Raw genomic sequence first — 19,138 nt, 5'->3', positions numbered from 1 at the left:
GCACCGGTCATGAGGACGTCCCACTATTAACATATGTGGACATACTCGAAAACGACGCAGGAGCGCAAAGCACCAATGAGCTGGCCATATGTATTGAGAACCAGGATGACTGGAATCGACGATGGAGGGTTCGTCTGAGGACGACCTAGAGAGAGAGTAGGCCTATGCATCAGATTTAGATCAGGGGCATGTCATTATAGGCGATTTTCTTTATTAAATATTTGTATAGAAATTATGATAAATTAAATCCTACTATAAATGTGCCACGTCTCTGTGTGTGTGCGTGTGTGTACGGGGCAAATGAGAACCGTTTGCCCCACCGACTTCAAATTCCACACACACGTTCCACACCCCCGCAGGGAGTGCAGTGCCCGGTATCCAGTCGGTAGGACCCACGGTTCTCCAGAACCACCACAAAAGGCTCTGGTCAGGCTCTGCCAGTGGGCCTAATCAGCCTAAATCCCCTCACCTGTGCAATTTCCAGCCTCTGTCTCAGCCAATTGATTGCCATGGCAACCCCACACCTGCCAATTGATTACTTAACCAGTCCACTTTTCACAGTCAGTTTGCATTCTTCACACACAGGCTGACAGATAGAGATCTCCATGTGGGACACAGACAGATAGTTAAAACTGGTGCGACAATGGGTATTATATTGTTCCCAAGTAGGCCGGTGACCGACGGGCACGTACAGGTCTAGTAAAATAAATGTGCGAAACCTCTCTCTGTGGTCAGATAGGCGGTATTTTTTACACTCTGGTATTGTTACGTTTACTTCTTCCACCACTGGACAACAACAACGCTGCATTCATAAATTTCCCTATGGCATGAATGAGAATTCAACCCACTCAGTGAAAGCAGAAGAGCACAATGAATGGGCCACCTTAACTTAACCTAAAACTCACTTTCCCAACAGACAAGAGACAGGAAGTGAGAGAGTGACGTTATCATCTCTGGTATTCCTTTCCATTCGCTGAGGACTTTTGGAAAGTGAAGTTACTCTTTTGAATGACAGTTGGAAAGTGAAGTTACTCTTTTGAATGGGGAAATTTCCTTGACACAAATGTCAGCAGTGTGTATAAAAGCAGATCCAAATGTACTGTAGCACTAATGGTTGTGGCCACCAGCACCAATCAAGGTAGCTACTGTATAAATTCAATAGTTAATCTGTATAGACGTTTTTATTACTAATTTATAATGTTATGGTAATGAAGTAGGCCTAATGTTTCAGGAACTGGATTTGGTGTCTTGGATAATGTGAATTCAACTTAAGTCCAGATTTGTTCAAAGGTTTATAGTGTATTTAATTAACTACTATCTCTGTCCTTTGTTCAGATGAGATTGTGTGTGTTCAGCATCTTTTGCGCACTTCTACAACAAGTCCATGTTCAAAACCCAAGGAATCAATGGACTCTACTGCCGAACGGTAGGTTTGGTCTCAATAAGGGCCCTATTTTCTTTTGTTTTTTTCTTTTTTTGAGTGGTGCAACCACTCCAATGAACAGCAATGTCCGTCTTAACCTATGTGACTATGTGACTATGTTACTATGTTTAGAGTACCAGTAGGGGCAAAAGTGGCGCTGTTGTGCCAGAAACAGAGAGAGAGAGAGATAGTGCTGCACTGTTGTCTGCTAATGAGAGAGAGAGAGAGAGAGAGAGAGAGAGAGAGAGAGAGAGAGAGAGAGAGAGGCAGAGGCAGGGGGCAGGGGCAGAGGGGAGTTGCACCATTCAGTTCACACGGGTGTGATTTTTTTTTTACTATTTTGAAAAACATTTTTGAATAGTTCAAATAACATACAGTATAAGCTCGGCTAGTTGAACAATTTTAAAATGTTTTTTTTATTTAAAAGAAGAAAAAAAATAGGGATAAGGGGTAAGGCACTGACGAAAATAGGGCCCCATGTATCCCATGTAGAAAACATCCGATAAATCCAGTTTAACTGCAGCTAAAAAACAAAAAGGTACTTGCTCTTTTAGTTGTCGTCGTGGAGGTGACTGGCTCCTCCGGCCAGCTGCTGCTGACCTGCTTGACCCACACCGGTGATGAAGACGACGTCGACATAAACAACATCTCCTGGATGAAGGACGGGATGGAGGAGGAAGAAGGACCCACCAGGGGGAACTCGTACGTCGTGCGGCTGGAGGAGAGCCAGGGCGGAGGCAACTACACCTGCCACGGCAAGGACGGATCCCTGCTCAACCACACCGTGGTGCTGATCCAAGAGGATGGAGAACTCCACGAGAGGAAGATTCTACGGAAGAAGACTGGCCAAGGAGGTATGGACCATGTTAGCAAGACTGGCAGACTGGCTGTGGTAGCAGCATACTGTCCATATATGTAAATAAAAAGGTAATAAAATATTAAAAATAAATAAAAAGTGATAAAGTAGCAGCCTAGGCCTGGGCTGTGGCTCAGTGGTCCAGGCACCTTGGCTGGTAATCCAGTCTGGCAGTGTGCCGTGGGTTCGACTCCCGATCCCGACGGCCTTTACTGCATGTCTTCCCCCCATCTCTCTCCCCATTTCCTGTCAGCCTACTGTCTGTCCCTCACAAAAAAGTATAAAATAAAGGCGAAAGCCACAAAAAAACATAAAAATAAATTTAAAAAAAGTAGCAGCCTATTGGCCTAGTAGTTATAATATAAGTAGGTGAATCAAGTGTGGTAAATGACCATAGAGAGATGTATAAGCTAAATACAAGTTGCACCTTCCCTGGGACAGAATATAGACTATACAGTTTACAATTTTGTCTTTCCTAATAGGATTGCCTACCTACTAGTGCTATCCTGAACAGCTCTCCCTTATACAGTAGGCTATAAAGAGATCAATAAAGGTTAGTAATAATAATAAAAAGTCCATAATATACAGAAGATAATGGATTAATACATTGGCCAAATTCATGCAGCAAAAAAGATTAATATGTTTCAAACAAGTATGTTTGTGTATGGGGGCGCCCGCTGGCCTAGTGGTCCAGGCGCATGCTACATATAGGCTTTGGCCTGACAGCGTGTCGCGTGTTTGAGTCCCGTTCATGAGTTGACGACCTTTGCATGTCTCTCCCCTTCTCTCTCGTCCCTCATTCCTGTCAATCTCCACTTGAAACTATCAATAATGGCAGAAAAGAAAAAAGAATGTTTGTGTATGGTTTGTTTGTTTGATATAGCTAGTAGTATCCATGTTTGGCATACATTTGCATGTGTACAGTATACCTGTACACTGTATTCATGTACATCTATACTTTTAGAATGTGTTTGTGTATATAATAGTATATGCATGTATATCATTATTTACCAACAGACTACTTAGACTGCTCTGCACAGAATTACAATGGAGAGTTCCACTGCTCTTGGCTATGGGATCCGTATCGCTCAGGGAAAGTCACCTTTGTCAGAGCTGAACGGTAAGCAAAGGAAGTGAAGATGTGATGTATTCAATGCTCATAATTTAGACAAATGCTTCTCCATACTCATATAGAGGGTATGTGCATGCATAACGTGAATGGGAAATCGAGTGGCAAATCGAGTGGCAGTGAGTGGAAAAGTGAGTTTAACGTCGCTTAACATCGTCTAATGCAATCAGATAGGACTTTTCTGTCTGGTTGTATGGGCTGTCAAAACCAGAAAGTAGTGTTTTGCCACTCGTGCATACCCTCTATTGAAAAAAAGTAATCACTTGTATAAAGAGCCGTGGGAGACTCAGACAAGCAGTCTTTAAAAAAATATTAGCTAGAAAAGTGTTGATTACTTTATTGTTTATCATAAATGTTTTATCTTATCTAATCAGAACCAGAATGTTTTGTAGTATTCTGTGACTGTGAGAAGAGAGAGAGAGGCTAGAGGTAGGTGGGAGCAAAGGGAAAGAGATAGAAAAAGGTTAAATAGAACAAATAAAGATATATTGCCTGGGCCGGTCTAGCGGTCCGGGCACCTAGGCTGCTAACCCAGCCTCAATTCAATTCAATTAAATTTTATTAAAGTGTCAAATCACAACAAGTTGTCTCAAGACACTTTACAACCAACAAAGATCCACCCAGAGCAAGCAATATTGCGACAATGGTAACGAAAAACTCCCCTTTAGGAAGAAACGTCAGGCAGAACCCGACTCTAGGGTGGGCGGCCATTTGCCTCGACCGTAATAATAATAATAATAATAATAATGGATTTTATTTATAACGCACTTTACATTCCAAGGAATCTCAAAGTGCTACAGAAAATAAAAGCAGAAGAAACAACACACCATTAAAAACATCTAATAAAACAGGAACATTTAAAACATAAGGAACATTTAAAACATAAGGGCAAGGCTATAAAAATGCTTTGGTAAAAAGGAAAGTTTTTAGTCCTCTCTTAAAAATGTCAAACGACTGTGGGGCTCTCAGGTGGGCGGGGAGAGCGTTCCACAGTTCGGGGGCGACCGAGCAGAAGGCCCGGTCACCCATGTGTCGGGGGAGAGGGGGGGTAGAGGGGGAATAGGAAGAAAGAATAGAAGAGAGATAGACAGGGTGGGCTCCATGGAGGGGCCTGGTCCACATCTGGTCCTGGTCCTGGGCCTGGTCCACATCAGCCTGACAGCGTGACGCGGGTTCGACTCCCAATCCCGACAACTATTGCTACGTGTCACTCTCCATCTCTCTCCCCCCATTTCCTGTCAGCTTACTGTACTATCAAATAAAGGCCTACATATACTGTGCACAATATACATATATACATGATATGTACAATGTTCAGCAGCATATTCAGGTGTTATTTTGAAACAGTATCTATAAACCAAATGAATGCCATCCTTGTACGTAGTGGCTATGATGACCATACGCAGTGCTCTGTGGATCCCAGTGGACTGCGGTGGACGTGCTCCTCACCGGCAGGGGACATCGTCTGTTCACTGGACAGCAGTGGACACCGTCTGTCCTGCCTGGACGAACAGCACTGTCCCTACGCAGAGGAGACGCGGCGCATCTCTCTCAGCATCTATGTCACCAGTAGCCTTTTCCTGGTGGAGGAATACTTTCAGAACTTCTACCTGTCTGGGATAGGTGAGATGTGAACGATGGTTTGGTTTAAAGATTCATTCATTTTCCAACCATTTAACCAAATGAACTGGGGCAAACATACACATACACAAACACAAAATAGCGATCTAAGCACTTCATTTTGTCATTTCACATGTTTGCACATATAAAACAAAAATCGTACTCAGGACCAGCAGTGTACTTTAAAATAACTATCAATACATAGAAGAATAAGCATACAATCCTAAAGTGCAGTGCATTAAAGCTGAGCATGATCAGGGCTTGACATTAAAGTGAGAAATTTGGTATATAGTCTTTTTTATTGGCCTAAAATATTGTCTATATACATTCATGAATCCACTTGCTGACCGGCTGTCGATATTGGGCAATTTTTATAGGGGTTTCTTGTTGTGACCCTACCATTATTAACATCCTATGGCAGGCAAAAATGTCAAACTTCCCTTGTGCTTAAAGTAGCATATGACATGTCAAACTAGGGGGTTTTCATGATTCTGAATACATTCCAAGCATTAGTTTTGCACAAAATACACTCCTTGGGCTAAAAACAGCCATAGCCACTTGCGCCACTTGCACCGAGGTCAGCACCAATGTGCTGACCTCATCACATTTTGTGCTGATCTCATCACATTTGTCATGACGTCATGTTTTTAGCCCAAGGAGTGTTTTTTGTGCAAAACCAATGCTTGAAATGTATTCAGAATCATGAAAAACCCCTAGTTTGACATGTCATATGCTACTTAAAGCAAAAGGAAAGTTTGACATTTTTGCCTGCCATAGGATGTTAATGGTAGGGTCACAAGAAACCCCTATAAAGAAATTGTCCAATACCAACAGCCGGTCAGCAAGTGGATTCATGAATCAATGTATTGTATATAGACAATATTTTAGGCCAATAAAAAAAGACTATGTACCAAATGTCCTACCCATCCACCCCATCTGCCGGACTACTAGGGAACTGCAGTCAATTAAGGAGAATACCACTCATTTTCATCATAAATATAACTAATAAAGAAGTCCCCGTCGTCCCCCCTTCTGTTTAGCCTAGAACTTTATCTTTGGCCTGCAGTGCAGAGTACACCGATGTGATGTCACTGATCACATGACCCCAAGTTCTAGACCTCCAGTTCTAGGCTAAAGAGGACTTTTTTATTATTTCAGTGAGAGGGTTTCAGTAGTCCTATGTCCTATAATGTTGTCGTGAAGTTCAAATGCCTGATTGCTCACAGCTCACATTGCGAAGCATTGTGAGCTTGTAATATTTGTATACATTTGAAAACTTGAAATGGGACATTCTGAGTACTTTATACTTTTGGTACTTTACGTACACTTTGATGCCAATACTTTTGCACTTTTACATAATACCGGTACATTTTGAATTCCAGACTTTATGCTTGTAACAAGAGTATTTCTATATTGCAGTATAATTAAGTAAAAGATTTGAGTACTTTTTCCACCACTGCGTATTTGTATCTACAGTAATGAAAGCTACAAGTCACCTTTGACTCTCTCTCTCTCTCTCTCTGTCTGGTTTCTGTGTCTCTCGTGCAGTGAAACCTGACAGAGTGACGATCAGTCGAGTCAACAGAACCACAATAGAGTGGGTTTACCCCGGCTCGTGGAACAGACCCTACTCTTACTTCCCCCTCAGCTTCCAGGTGGCAGAGGTCAGGGGCGCTTGTAAAGACTGTACCAATCCATGCACACAGCCTACTATGGTGAGAGTCTGAAAACTTTTTCATGTCAAGGACCCCCAAATTGACACTAATTAGCCCGCAGACCCCCCTTTGAAGAGATATGCCAGGGACCCCCATAAGAGAAGATTTTTACGGCTCTAGCAGTGATTCTCAACCCGTTTAATTTCAAGGACCCCCAGTTTGACCCCCATTTAATGGCATTTCTATCTCTGGGCCCCCCATTTATATTGTAAAAACAATGTTAATTTAAGTCTAGGGTGCATTTGTACACTTTCAGAGTTACAGACCCATAAGGGTCCATTTGGTTCCAAACTATCCTTTAGCTGGGGACCCCTCAAGGACCCCTGGGGTTCCCCGGACCCCTGTGTCCTGTGTTGAAATTGTGTGTTTTAAGGCAAGCATTCCGGCTACCCAATGGACTACATATGATTGATTATGTGTTTAACCATGTAGCACTCTGGGATTCCTTATTGTGGAAGTTCAATACAATTAAATGTATTAATATTATTATTAAGTTAGACAGAACACGATCAATGAATTGATCACAACATGCTCTGAACAACATGTGATCACAACATGGCCCACACATCTGAACCTAACCATAACACTTGGCTTCTGAGATTTTCAAGTGGGCTCTGATCCAGAAAAGGTTGAGAACCACTGCTGTACACTGTAATGAATATATAATATTGAAATGGAATATTATTGTCTCTTTTTCAGACCATGTTATTTACAGATATACGTCAGTTGAAAGTCAAGCGAAGGACCACCGTGTGCGTTCGAGCTCAGGATGCTCTGTGTAACTCACAGTGGAGCGAATGGAGCCACTACAGGTTGGTGCCCTCTGCTGGTGATGTGGAGAAAAACAGTATATACCATTAATCAGTGGTGGAAAAAGTGCTTAAAAGTAAAGTATCAATACTGCAAAATAGAAATACAAGTAAAAGTTCGGAATTCAAAATGTACTTGAGTGACAGTATAAAAGTATTTGTATCAAAATGTAACATAAAGTACCAAAAGTAGAAAGTATTATGCAGAATGTCTCATTTCAAGTTTCCAAATGTATACAAATATTTTGAAAATAGCAGATTTACAAGCTCACAATGCTTTGCATCATGACACATTGTGATAGATCGGATTGTAGATCGGCTATTTTCAAATGGTCCACTCTAAATCCATATAGAGCTGACGTGGGTAATGCTATGTTTTGTAATAACAATCAAAATGTACAAAGTAACTAGTAAGTTTCAAATAAATGTAGTGGATTAAAAGTACAATATTTGCCTCGAATATAGTAGAAGTAAAAGTATTGGGAATTTTTAATACTCAAGTAAAGTACAAATACCTCAAAACTGTACTTAAGTACAGTACGTAAGTAAATGTACTTTACACCAATGCCATTAATCATGTAAATCCAAGTACTCATAATATACTCATGGTCTTATATGGTTCAAACAGTACTTGAACAAGTACTGTGTGCGTGTGTGTGCGCGCGCGCGCGCGCGCGCGCGTGTGTGTGTGTGTGTGTGTGTGTGTGTGTGTGTGTGTGTGTGTGTGTGTGTGTGTGTGTGTGTGTGTGTTTACAGGCAAGGGCGTGACAAGCGGAAGCACAAAGGGAAAGATCGAAGAAACAGAGGACAAATCTCTCGATAGATTTCCAACACTTTACATTTACTTATTTATTTCTTATTTATTCTTGCCGAGTTATTTATGAATTTTGCCTATTGTTTGTATGCGTCCAATATTAAAATATCCATAATTATTGCGCACACAGTCAGCCTGGGCACACTTGAACTTCCATGCGTGGAAGGAAGCTGTCTTTTGCGTCATTTCCGGGTTTTTCGAAAGCTGGTGGATGGAAATGAAGCTCCACCCACCCAAATCTCCACCAGAATGCATGCCCCAACCAACAGTAATATCTCTATACACTGTAATACAGTGCCCACTCTTCTTGTATCCACAGGGAGAATACACCTCTGTAGTCCCATATAGAATCATTACTGTGGCCCCTATTCCACCAGGGTTGAACCGGCCCGGTTCTTAGTCCACAAGCCAGAGCCAAAATTGGAACGTTAATTACGAATTGAGTGGGAAAAACCATACCTATATTAAATTGTTCATAGAGCGTCGCAGTCCCGCCCCCTACCAGGGCCCAGGACATTATTCCCCGTTCATTTTCCTCATAGACATTTCAAAAAGTATTTATTTAAAGACCTTTTAAGCCTCGTACAAAGCCAACTCTAGTTGTGACAAATCATGACAACAAACACAAATTTTCGAGCCGAACAAAGAAGAAAACGGCAGGTTACAACACTTTTTTTTGTTGTTTTTCTTCTTTGTAATTATTTGTTCGGCCCAAAATGTTGTGTTTGTTGTCATGATTTGTCACAACTCGAGTTGGCTTTGACCGCAGAGTAAACGTCTTTAAAAAATACTTTTTGAAAAGCCTATGGAGAAAATGAACGGGGAATTCACTTTCTGGGTCTCACGTCGTCATGAAAGGTGGCGGGACTGCGACGCTCTATAGGATCGACATAAGTAAATTAATATACGATAACCCTTCCACAGGAGTAGCCTTTTCATATTTATCACACATTATACAGGCTATAAAATACACGGTACATATCTGGTTGACATAAGTTTCCTTTTAAAAGACAAATATAACGTGTTGTTAAAAGGGTACCACTAAGCTGTAGACTGCAGATTTTGTTTTACATTTTTCCAGTATCTGCCTAATTTATGTACATACTATGTATGTATAGTGTATGTATATTTTTATACACATGACCTAACTTCTGTTATTATTGAATGCAGACTGAAATAAAATGTCATTAATTCAATTATTTGTTTAGAATGGAGTTTGTCATTACCAAAAATGTGGGGTTGTTCACTAACTATGTTCCATTACCCAAAACATCCTGCAGCCCATTATGTCCAAGTGGTGTATCCAGAGAGCAAGCAATATGAAGCAAAACTATAACTACTAACTACTCCTCATTACAAATACAATGGACACTGGGGAAACTTGGAGACTGGATGGGGCTAATACTACCAGAATGCCCGAGGTTATGTCTCTTGGGTGATCGCACAGTGCTGCCACAGGGGGTCACCAAGGCACAACATGCATTGGTGACTGCAGGTCTTATTGCTGCAGCCAGGTTGATTTTGAGAAAATGGAAGAGCTCTGTTACGCCAGAGATCACAGACTGGACTCAACTTATGACGGAAACTGCATCCTTCGAATACTCAATTGCCAGGAGGAACAATGTCAAAGGGAAGTTCCATGAAATATGGGACTACTTTTATTTGTATATTAAAGGATTGTTGCATTAACAATTTGTAATTGGTAATACATTACGGATATAATCACTATTGTCAACAACAGAATGTGGAGGGGTGTTGTCCATTGGGGTTTTTCTTTTTTGACTGCTAGTTTTGTTTTTTGTTTTTTGTGTGTTTTTCTTGTCTCTTTCTTTTGTGTAAGTCATGTGTATTTTGTATGCTTTATTGTAAAATCATTAAAAAACTTTGATGACAAAAACAAATACAATGGACAGTTTGTGTTGATAAAATATAATGTATATGAATAAAATTAGGCCTACATTAGTGTATGAATTTAAAATGTAGGCTACAGCATTGGAAACTTGAGTTAGCGTTCTTCCCTTTTTCTGTTATGATGAAAGTTTATGAAGTAGACTGGGAATTAAATGTTCCATTTTGACCAACTGTAATGGCACTGTGTAGTACAGTAAAGTACAGCCATGGTACGGTGTAGTACGTAAAGTACAGTTCCATTGACATTTCCTGCCAATAGAGAGTATGCGCGTGACATCATCATCAAACCCGGAAGTTATGCAGGAACACCTGAGTGGCAAAAAACTACTTTCTGGCCTTGACAGCCCATGCATCCAAACAGAAAAGTCCTATCTGATTGTATTAAACAACATTAAAAAATGTTAAACTCACTTTGCCTGTTGCTTTGCCACTCGATTTGCCACTCGATGTGCCATTCACTTTAAGCATGCGCATACTCTCTATTGGACACACAAAGATATTTGGTCAAAATTCCATGTCTCTCATGTCAGAAAATCCCAAGCAAACATACAGACATAAAATAAATTCCAGACCAGAACTATAGGTTACTAGTTCTGTAAATTATGATTTGTACTTTGCGGTACACCAGTGTCGTGTGCCAAAAAAGCAGATCTACAAGCTCACAACGCATGGCAATGCAACATAAAAGGTGCATTTATGAGCTTGTAAAGCGCCTAATCTTGGTGTGCGGTGCTGTTATATGATGAACAAAACATTAAGCATGACAATGCTGTTCAGGAGATTGTGGTGAACTCGCTATACTCACTTCCCTGTAATGAAAAGAAGAAGAGGAAGGGTGATGTAACCATTTTTTATAGGCCTACTACGGTAACATGGTTGTATGTATAGCATTTAGGCTGCCCTAAGAGCAGCAAATTAACATTGGTGTATTCAGCATTCAAAAGCTGCCCTCAGCAGCAGCAAATTAACATGACTCTCGTACTTCTTATGACAGTCATGTTTCAGGGCTACGTTTACTTGATCCTAGATGACTATTTCTATGCATTTTATGTAATAACGTTGTTCTTGCTTATTGTAAGTCGCTAAATGCATACATTAACAGTTATATTATCATATTTTGTTTTTGTAATTTGTTGAGCATATGCATTACAGTTTTCCAGGTGCCCAGTCTTCCTGGTGCCACTGCCCAGATTGACCTGCCTAGTAGTGCCCACTCTTCTCCATGCACCCCAAAGGGCCCACATTTCCCTAGTGCCCACTCTTCTCCATGCACCCCAAAGGGCCCATATTTCCCTAGTGCCCACTCTTCTCCATGCACCCCAAAGGGCCCACATTTCCCTAGTGCCCACTCTTCTCCATGCACCCCAAAGGGCCCACATTTCCCTAGTGCCCACTCTTCTCCATGCACCCCAAAGGGCCCACATTTCCCTAGTGCCCACACTTCTCCATGCACCCCAAAGGGCCCACATTTCCCTAGTGCCCAGTTTTCCCTGGTGCACACTCTTCCCCTGGGGCAGTGGCCTGGCTAGTACCCAGTCTTCCCAAAAATATGGTAATGGTGCCCAGATTTCCCTATACCTATAGTGCCCAACCTTTGCTGTATTCGTGCCTGTTATTGGATTTGAAAACAAAACACCTGCGGTCGGTGTAGGCTACATGCATGGGCAGTTTGGGCACTAATCCCTTGACCAGGCCCGTTGCACATGCAACTTGCAACTCTGCCCTCTAGGCCTCTACCCTGTAGCCTGGCTAATAAGCCAGACTCAAATCACACTGGCAGGCAATTTTGTTTTGCCAACGGCTGATTCGGTCTGGCTTATTAGCCAGGCTATCTACCCTGAGCCATCCCAACCTAGCATATTGAGCAAGGTGAGTTCTAGGTGAGAGAAATAACCAGTTTGTTTGTTTCGCCTTGGCTTTTAGGAGTTCTCACTCCTAAAACGCTATGGCCCAGATAATACAACATGTGTTGTGGCGTTGCTTATGTACTCACCTAATAATCGTGGAGTGAATTCATAAGTGTCTTCTAGTTTGAAAGTCGTGGCAGCAAATGTTTGTTTAGTAAAATATCGCCACTTTAGCACGAGATTCACACGGACGACACTTTTCTTCTGCTTAGTTGAAGTGTTTTGCTTGTGCGCAGAGTAGAACTTTCATGGTGCATTGATGTTTGACCAGGCAGTGTCTGATTTAGCTCACTAGATGGCAGTATTGCACTGAATAGCGCGAGAATGAAAGCTTCTGGAGTACACAAGGAGAAGACTGTAAGACCATGGCTTAATATAGCCTACACATGCACAGAGAGAGGAAAGTCAGTATCAGTGACCACAAACTACTGTACCGTCATTACAATTCATTCATTTGTCACCAACAGATTTCTCAGTTCATTAGCCTAACAGCTTGAACAAAAATACTTGCCTGCTTATCACAACAATAATTGTGATAATACAGATACCGTTATCGTTACTTAAATGATCTTATATCTGTACTATACTATATTTAGTGTATGCTATTTAGGTACCACTTAAAGCCCTGTATAAGCTAGTTGTCTAACTAACATAATAGTTTAAAACAACTCACATCGCATCACATGCATTGCATTGTGAGCCAGATCTGCTATTTTTGGACAGTTTATGACCATTTTCGCCTCATAATAGCATGTCCAAAATAGGGACACTAGGTTGAGAGTGGTTGGTATTAGCTTCTCTAATATAATTACAGTTTTGAATTGTTTTAAAACATAATAGTGCAGCCCCCTTTTATGTATAGCCTACTACAGAACATATTGTTAGACAGAAGGCTCATTCTCATAGGCATATGCCAGATTTTTTACAGCAAGTCATTTTATGAGTCTTCAATTCAATCAGGCCATTATTATCATCAGCCCAACCTCTTGATTTACGAGAACATCTGGCGGTTGTACAGGAGACGGGTGTTAATGTCTCCAACTAGCCTTTTCCACGTCACAATTAATTCAAAGTGTCCAGTCGTGGTATATTGCACACCAAGATCTTTAATAACATTCCCATATGTTTGGCATCTATAGGCATAGCCGTGGACACTCAACAGACACTCAAAGTCCCCTCAGCTCAGTACAAGCACACACACGTGTGCTGCCAGGGAGGCACCGATATGGAAATTCTTGGCCGATACCGATGTTTAAAATAACAATTTAGCTGATAGCCGATACTGATTTTGATATTGATTGATTGATTGATTGAAATATTTATTAACAGTTTGCAGAATTACAGTACATTTCAATCACAAACTCAATACAAAGACTGTTAACTGTGAGTGGACGACCCAATTAAGCATTACACTTGTTTACAAGAGGGTCCACCATGTTCAATTCATCAAAACATTTGGAGACGTACAAATAGACACTTCTATATAGACAAAGAACAGAACAGGAATTCATCATAATGGAGGTAAAAAGGGAAAAGAAACATATACAGTGAGGGAAAAATGTTTATGCCTATTTAGTTTTAGTTGCTTTTATTTCCCCCTTGTGTGCCAGGGAAACAAACGCATCTTCAATACAAGAAATGCATGTTCAGAATCTACAGCTTGGTGGCTGCAGATAACCATAACCAACACACCAACATAGACGATGCAAAATGTATGCTTATCAACAACAGATGAATATCGGCTACTGCCATCGGTCGATGTCAGTTTTATTTGCCGATATCGACATTGACCGATAATAGCAAATGTCGGCCGATACCGATATGTGTCCGACACATCGGTGCATCCCTAATGCGTGCAATCTCTCTTTCTCTGCTCAGTAAAACCCTCTGTGTTAATGTATCCATTTTCTAACTCTGAGAGGTTACAAATGTACCAAATGGACAATCACGGGTTACATTGGTTACATTCGTACACTCTGAATCAACAGTGTGGATTTGTACTGCGTGTCGTCCTCACCCTCGTATTAGCCGGGGCCTTTCGACCATGTAATTATGGACGGAGATATTTTGCAAACCTTGTTGTCTGGCCGGGCGTCATGGAGTTCGTTAATCGGGGGGTATTAACATGGCTGCATGGATCAACTGACAGCTCTGTTTTTGGATACGGGGTGATGGTGATATTTGGGCTAACAGTCCGTGTTGGTGCTGCTGGCCCATATAAATACAAGCCATCCCGCGGGGCCTCAACCCCGTGCTCTGCATGCCGTCCGAGGCACACAGATCATGGTGAGAGAGGCCTGCCCACCATCAAATAAACGTGCTGAAGGATGGTCCCTAACGTCTGTCTGTCTGTCTGTCTGTCTGTCTGTCTGTCTGTCTGTCTGTCTGTCTGTCTGTCTGTCTGTCTGTCTGTCTGTCTGTCTGTCCATAGAGTGTGTGTGTGTGTGTGTGTGTGTGTGTGTGTGTGTGTGTGTGTGTGTGTGTGTGTGTGTGTGTGTGTGCGCGTGTGCGTGTGCGTGTGCGTGTGTCACGAGTAGAACTTTCGCATGTGAGAGATTTTGTCTCACGTTGCTTGTATTTGTCACTATCTGTTGTATCGTGTCATCACATGTCGACTCCTCACATTTCTCTTCCCCCAGCAGGGGACATAAATAAACAGCTATTTAAATAAACATAAATAAACATAAATAAACATAAATAGGCCGCTATGATGGGATGATTGGGTTTGGTGTCTAACCTTGACACTTAGCCTATCGAACTCTGCATTTGTTATAACCTCCCGCTGCGCCGAAGGTTTAATGAAAATCAGAACTGTGCAATTCAGAGGCAACGGTGTACAAATACTGCTCAAATTACTTTATATTCAGACATTCCTGCCAAACTGGACAAAGTATTGAATTAATTTTCATTAAAATAATCAAATGACGACCCAATACACACATGGACTGAACATGCATACCTCAAACGGAGCTGCTGACCAAGATAGATAGATAGATAGATAGATAGATAGATAGATAGATAGATAGATAGATAGAGATAAGACATGCCTTTATGGAAATTCAGAGGTCATTGCTGCCCCACAGTAGACAATGATCAGACATAGATACAGGTAAGAGTATCATAGAGATAGAAAATAAGTGACATGGTTAAAAAATAATAAAGATCAGATAAATAGGAAGAGAAGACTTCAAATCTGACCTGGCCAGTGATAGTATGAATGAAACATTAGTAAATATAAATAAATACGTATCATGTACAGTCTGTCACCAGTAGCAGTATACTTAATGTCTGGCCTGGCCTTTCTGCAATTGGACCCACCAGGTTAGCATAAACTGTGAACCATTTATAGATGTAAATATAGGCATCAGTATGCTTATACGGTACTAGATACCGTACTTATTAGATTCCATGGCTATGTGAACAGGCAGACTGTGCACATTGCGTACTTGTTTCTATGTTTGAGCAAGCTTTCATTTGCTTTATTTTATTTTACTTTTTCCAATTACACGAGCTCTTGCTTTAACCCTGACATGCAGTACGTCTACTACAGAAGAATGTTCAACACCAGTGTCGGAGACTGCATGTGTTCAACAGATTTTTAACAGGAATCTACAAAGTTCGGCTGCCAGGGTTTTTGCACAATTCATGTTTGTTTGTTTTTCTCTCTCTTAATCTGCCTTGCGGTCAACAATATACAACTTTACACACATGAACAGTTTATATTCCCCCAAAAGTTACAAGATAAGATTTAAGGAGAAAAACAGACCAATGTTTCCTATTTTATACAGACAAAGAGATGCATTAGATTATTGATTGTAACTAAGGATGAGCTAATAGTGCTGTTGAGAAGAGATGGCATCAAGATTAAATGATGTTCTCTCTCACACTTCTACTTCAAATATGAATGCAATGTTCATACCAGTATTTCTCACAAATAGTCCTTGCTGTTAAACTATTAACATCATGGTTATATATATAGTTTTTGGTGATTCTCCCAATAAAGTTAATAGAATAATCAGTGAGCCCAGGGGCTATAGGCCTATTCTATGAATTCCCAAGAAAAGGAGGGATTCTGTGTTTTTGGTCTGTTTTGTTGTAGACAGATGTAGTCTGTCAGCTGCAGCTCAAATTACCACAAAGCAAATACCGGTATAGGCTAAAGTGACACAACATCAGTCCCTGGCCTGTAGGCAGATCTCCATATCTCCCATGCACCCAAGTCTGAAGCCTAATTTAGCTCAGTGTGCCTACCGTACGTGTCGCTTGCCGAAAAACTGATCTTCAGGCTACTGTATAGGCTATATAAAAGCCTGAGAGAGTCAGATTCGGTGGAGCCAAAGAGACAGGCGATTATTTTGAGCATCAAACATGTGTCCTCACCTGTGTTGCTTAATTGATCAGCAGCAGAAACGGATCGAATTGACAGTCACTGTAGGCTGTACACACACACACACACACACACACACACACACACACACACACACACACACGCACGCACGCACGCACGCACGCGCACACACACACACACACACACACACACACACACACACACACACACACACACACACACACACACACACACACACACACACACACAGTCTCTCTCGCGCGCGCGCACACACACAGTGCACAGCTTCTGGCTAAGTGGCCTGGGCGGGACACATGCAGTAAAGGAACGGGGGGGGGCGGGGTTAGTTAGGGTTCAGTGGACAGCTGATTGTCCACCAGTGTTGTGTGTTGTAGGGGGCGTGTCCCCGTCGCCCGGTCCGCCACGCCCCCTCGTCCACAGGCCACGCCCCCTCTCCCCTACCCCGCTCCCGTCAGGAATCCCAGAGACGCTCCTCTCCAAAGTGATTCCTCAGGGAAGCAAAGAGCGCAAATCACCCCCGAGTTGCGGGAGCGCATCATCTGCCGATACACGCCGGGACTGTGATTTTCATTCATCCGAACCGAGGAAAAGACTTTAGTCAATAAAGCAAAGAAAGAAAAAAAACAAGGGAACGAAGAAGGAGGAGGAGGGAGGAAGGAAGGAAGGGAATAGGGAAAACGTGTTTAGGATCTCTTTGATTTTTCTCTCTCTCTCGCTGGCTGCGGACTGTTTGTTCCCCCAAAAAACTGACGTTTTGCCGGGTTTCTTTCTTGCACCTTGATCCGGGGGACTGTCGCCAACTCTGAGCCTCTCATCCTGAGCTTCCCCTTCTTATCGCTTTCGCATCGTTCCCCCTCCGTATAGTTGCTGTTGTTTCTCTCTCTTTTTTTCTCTTCTCCTATTTGTTGACATGTGGTGCAGCAGGCAGCTATAACCCTGGATGCTGACAGCTCCCCCCATCCGTCTTCCATCCCCACATGTCGCATGTTTTTGTTTACTTTTTGTGTGAGAGGAGCAGCGCAACAAAAACTAAACACGAAGTGAAATAGACCACGACGCCACTTTGCTCCGGCGCGACATCGATTCTCGCTTCTGTGACAGCGCGATCAAACGCAAAGAAGAAGAGAGGAGAGGAGGGGAGGCAGCAGAAAAAAGAAGAGGAGAGAGGTAGAGAGAGGGAGAGGGGAGAGAGAGAGAGGAAGAGAGAGAGAGAGAGATATAGTGACGACGAGAGAGAGAAGGTGCTGTTTTGATGTTTGGCATCCAGGAGAGCATACACAGGAGTGGGAGTAGTATGAAAGAAGAGCCCATGGTGGCCGGGATGAACGCAGTTCGGACATGGATGCAGGGCGCCGGGGTGCTGGACGCCAACACAGCCGCCCAGAGGTGAGCCCGAGGCGGCTTTCCGCCGCAGCGCTGAGCCGCTGACTCTCCGGGGGAGTCGATCCGGGGCGTAGAGAGAGAGGAGAGAGGAGCCGATCTGAATCTGATCTGATCTGGGCGACAGAGACGGAGACATGAGACGCTCCTTCTGGGTATTATTAGGAGACGGAGCGCGTCTTGTCTGTCTCACTGGGGGCATCAATGCTGTTCCCAGAGGATCTCTACCTACACGTATAGCTGTGTGTCTGTGCTTGGGGATGAACGAACCGCACTATTATGGCGAGAAGTTATTTCATGTCTGGCTCAACAACCTTGACACGTTTTTTGATTAAAAGCGGTTTGTCATTATTGTGGAATAATAGCCCCATCATGTAGCACAAGACCACCCCCTTTTTAAATGCTTTGGGGTTTAATTTTTTTTCCCATGCACTCTTTTCAAGTCAAGGTTTCGAAAAGTGTTCCGTCCGTCGATTTTTGTGCCTAATTAATTCAACTTTGGGACGAATCACTTCGCTTATATACACTTTGATTGGCTAATTTCGTCACCGTCGCCATAAAAGCGGGCAGAGGTTTAACTGGGTCTTTGGGCTACTTTGAATGGACTCTTTAAATAGCCACATAATCTACAATTCCATAATTCCATAATGGGGGAAAGGGGATCGAATTTGAAGGTGACCGAGTTGGTGTAAAAAAGGAAAATGTCCCGCACGTTATAGGCCTAATTAACCGTATCCTTCACGCTATTGATAGGCCTGACAGTGGCTGCTATACATTATGAACTTGTTCTCGGGTTAAATTTGTAAAATGTAATATTGCTGGTCTTCTATATAACGTGACATGTTAGACTTTTCCCCCTTTTTAATCTTGGAATAGGCCATATAGTCATAGACATAGTTGTATCCCCCTCTGGTTAGGTGAACGAAGTGAAGTGCGTTCTTATGTGCTTCATCTTAAAACTGACAATGTTTATATTTCGGCAGTGTAGATTAGATTTATTTATTTTTAAATAGGTCCTATAGCCTATGCTATTATTAGTGCTATTTTATATTTTGTGGGTTTTTTATTTCTTTTTTTACTCTTCATTTTGTCTCCGACCATGCGTGTGCTTGTGTCCGCAGTGGAGTGGGTCTTGCTCGGGCACACTTCGAGAAGCAGCCACCCTCCAACCTTCGGAAGTCCAACTTCTTCCACTTCGTGCTGGC

The 19,138-nt window shown here is 42.3% G+C and overlaps 3 protein-coding genes across 4 annotated transcripts in view; 2 read left to right on the top strand and 1 right to left on the bottom strand.

The window, feature by feature from the left end:
* The window catches only part of adrb2a (adrenoceptor beta 2, surface a), a 237,335-nt gene that overhangs the window by 108,221 nt on the left and 109,976 nt on the right, over window positions 1–19,138 (bottom strand). The window lies entirely within an intron of this gene.
* On the top strand, window positions 602–9,412 carry il12ba (interleukin 12Ba). Of its 2 annotated transcripts, none has more exons than XM_079498159.1 (8): window positions 602–1,138; window positions 1,336–1,426; window positions 1,978–2,277; window positions 3,297–3,399; window positions 4,793–5,031; window positions 6,577–6,743; window positions 7,443–7,555; window positions 8,309–9,412. In XM_079498159.1, the coding sequence occupies exons 2-8, from the start codon at window positions 1,336–1,338 to the stop codon at window positions 8,373–8,375; spliced, it is 1,080 nt and encodes a 359-aa protein (XP_079354285.1). In that variant the 5' UTR covers window positions 602–1,138; the 3' UTR covers window positions 8,376–9,412. The 2 variants fall into 2 exon arrangements, with proteins under 2 accessions (XP_079354285.1, XP_079354286.1); XM_079498160.1 differs by lacking the exon at window positions 8,309–9,412 and adding an exon at window positions 8,181–8,276.
* The window catches only part of ebf1a (EBF transcription factor 1a), a gene marked incomplete at its 3' end in the record, with an annotated part of 12,880 nt that continues 11,368 nt past the window's right edge, over window positions 17,627–19,138 (top strand). Inside the window, exons 1-2 of the mRNA XM_079501929.1 lie at window positions 17,627–17,939; window positions 19,055–19,138. The exon at window positions 19,055–19,138 is cut by the window's right edge and continues 73 nt beyond it. Coding sequence (XP_079358055.1) covers window positions 17,806–17,939; window positions 19,055–19,138 — 218 coding nt within the window. The 5' untranslated portion in view covers window positions 17,627–17,805. The remainder of the gene's footprint in view (window positions 17,940–19,054) is intronic.

This window comes from Electrona antarctica (assembly GCF_951216825.1).
Source record: "Electrona antarctica genome assembly, chromosome: 1".
In the NCBI taxonomy this organism is placed as follows: Eukaryota; Metazoa; Chordata; class Actinopteri; order Myctophiformes; family Myctophidae; genus Electrona; species Electrona antarctica.
This window is presented reverse-complemented; position numbering and strand designations above follow the sequence as displayed.

What these genes read in the sequence shown, in the direction of transcription:
- il12ba (XM_079498159.1), top strand. Translation starts at nt 1,336, where the DNA reads ATGAGATTGTGTGTGTTCAGCATCTTTTGCGCACTTCTACAACAAGTC. An exon ending in ATGGACTCTACTGCCGAACG is followed by an intron (nt 1,427 to 1,977) that starts GTAGGTTTGGTC and finishes TTGCTCTTTTAG; the next exon opens with TTGTCGTCGTGGAGGTGACT. An exon ending in GAAGAAGACTGGCCAAGGAG is followed by an intron (nt 2,278 to 3,296) that starts GTATGGACCATG and finishes ATTTACCAACAG; the next exon opens with ACTACTTAGACTGCTCTGCA.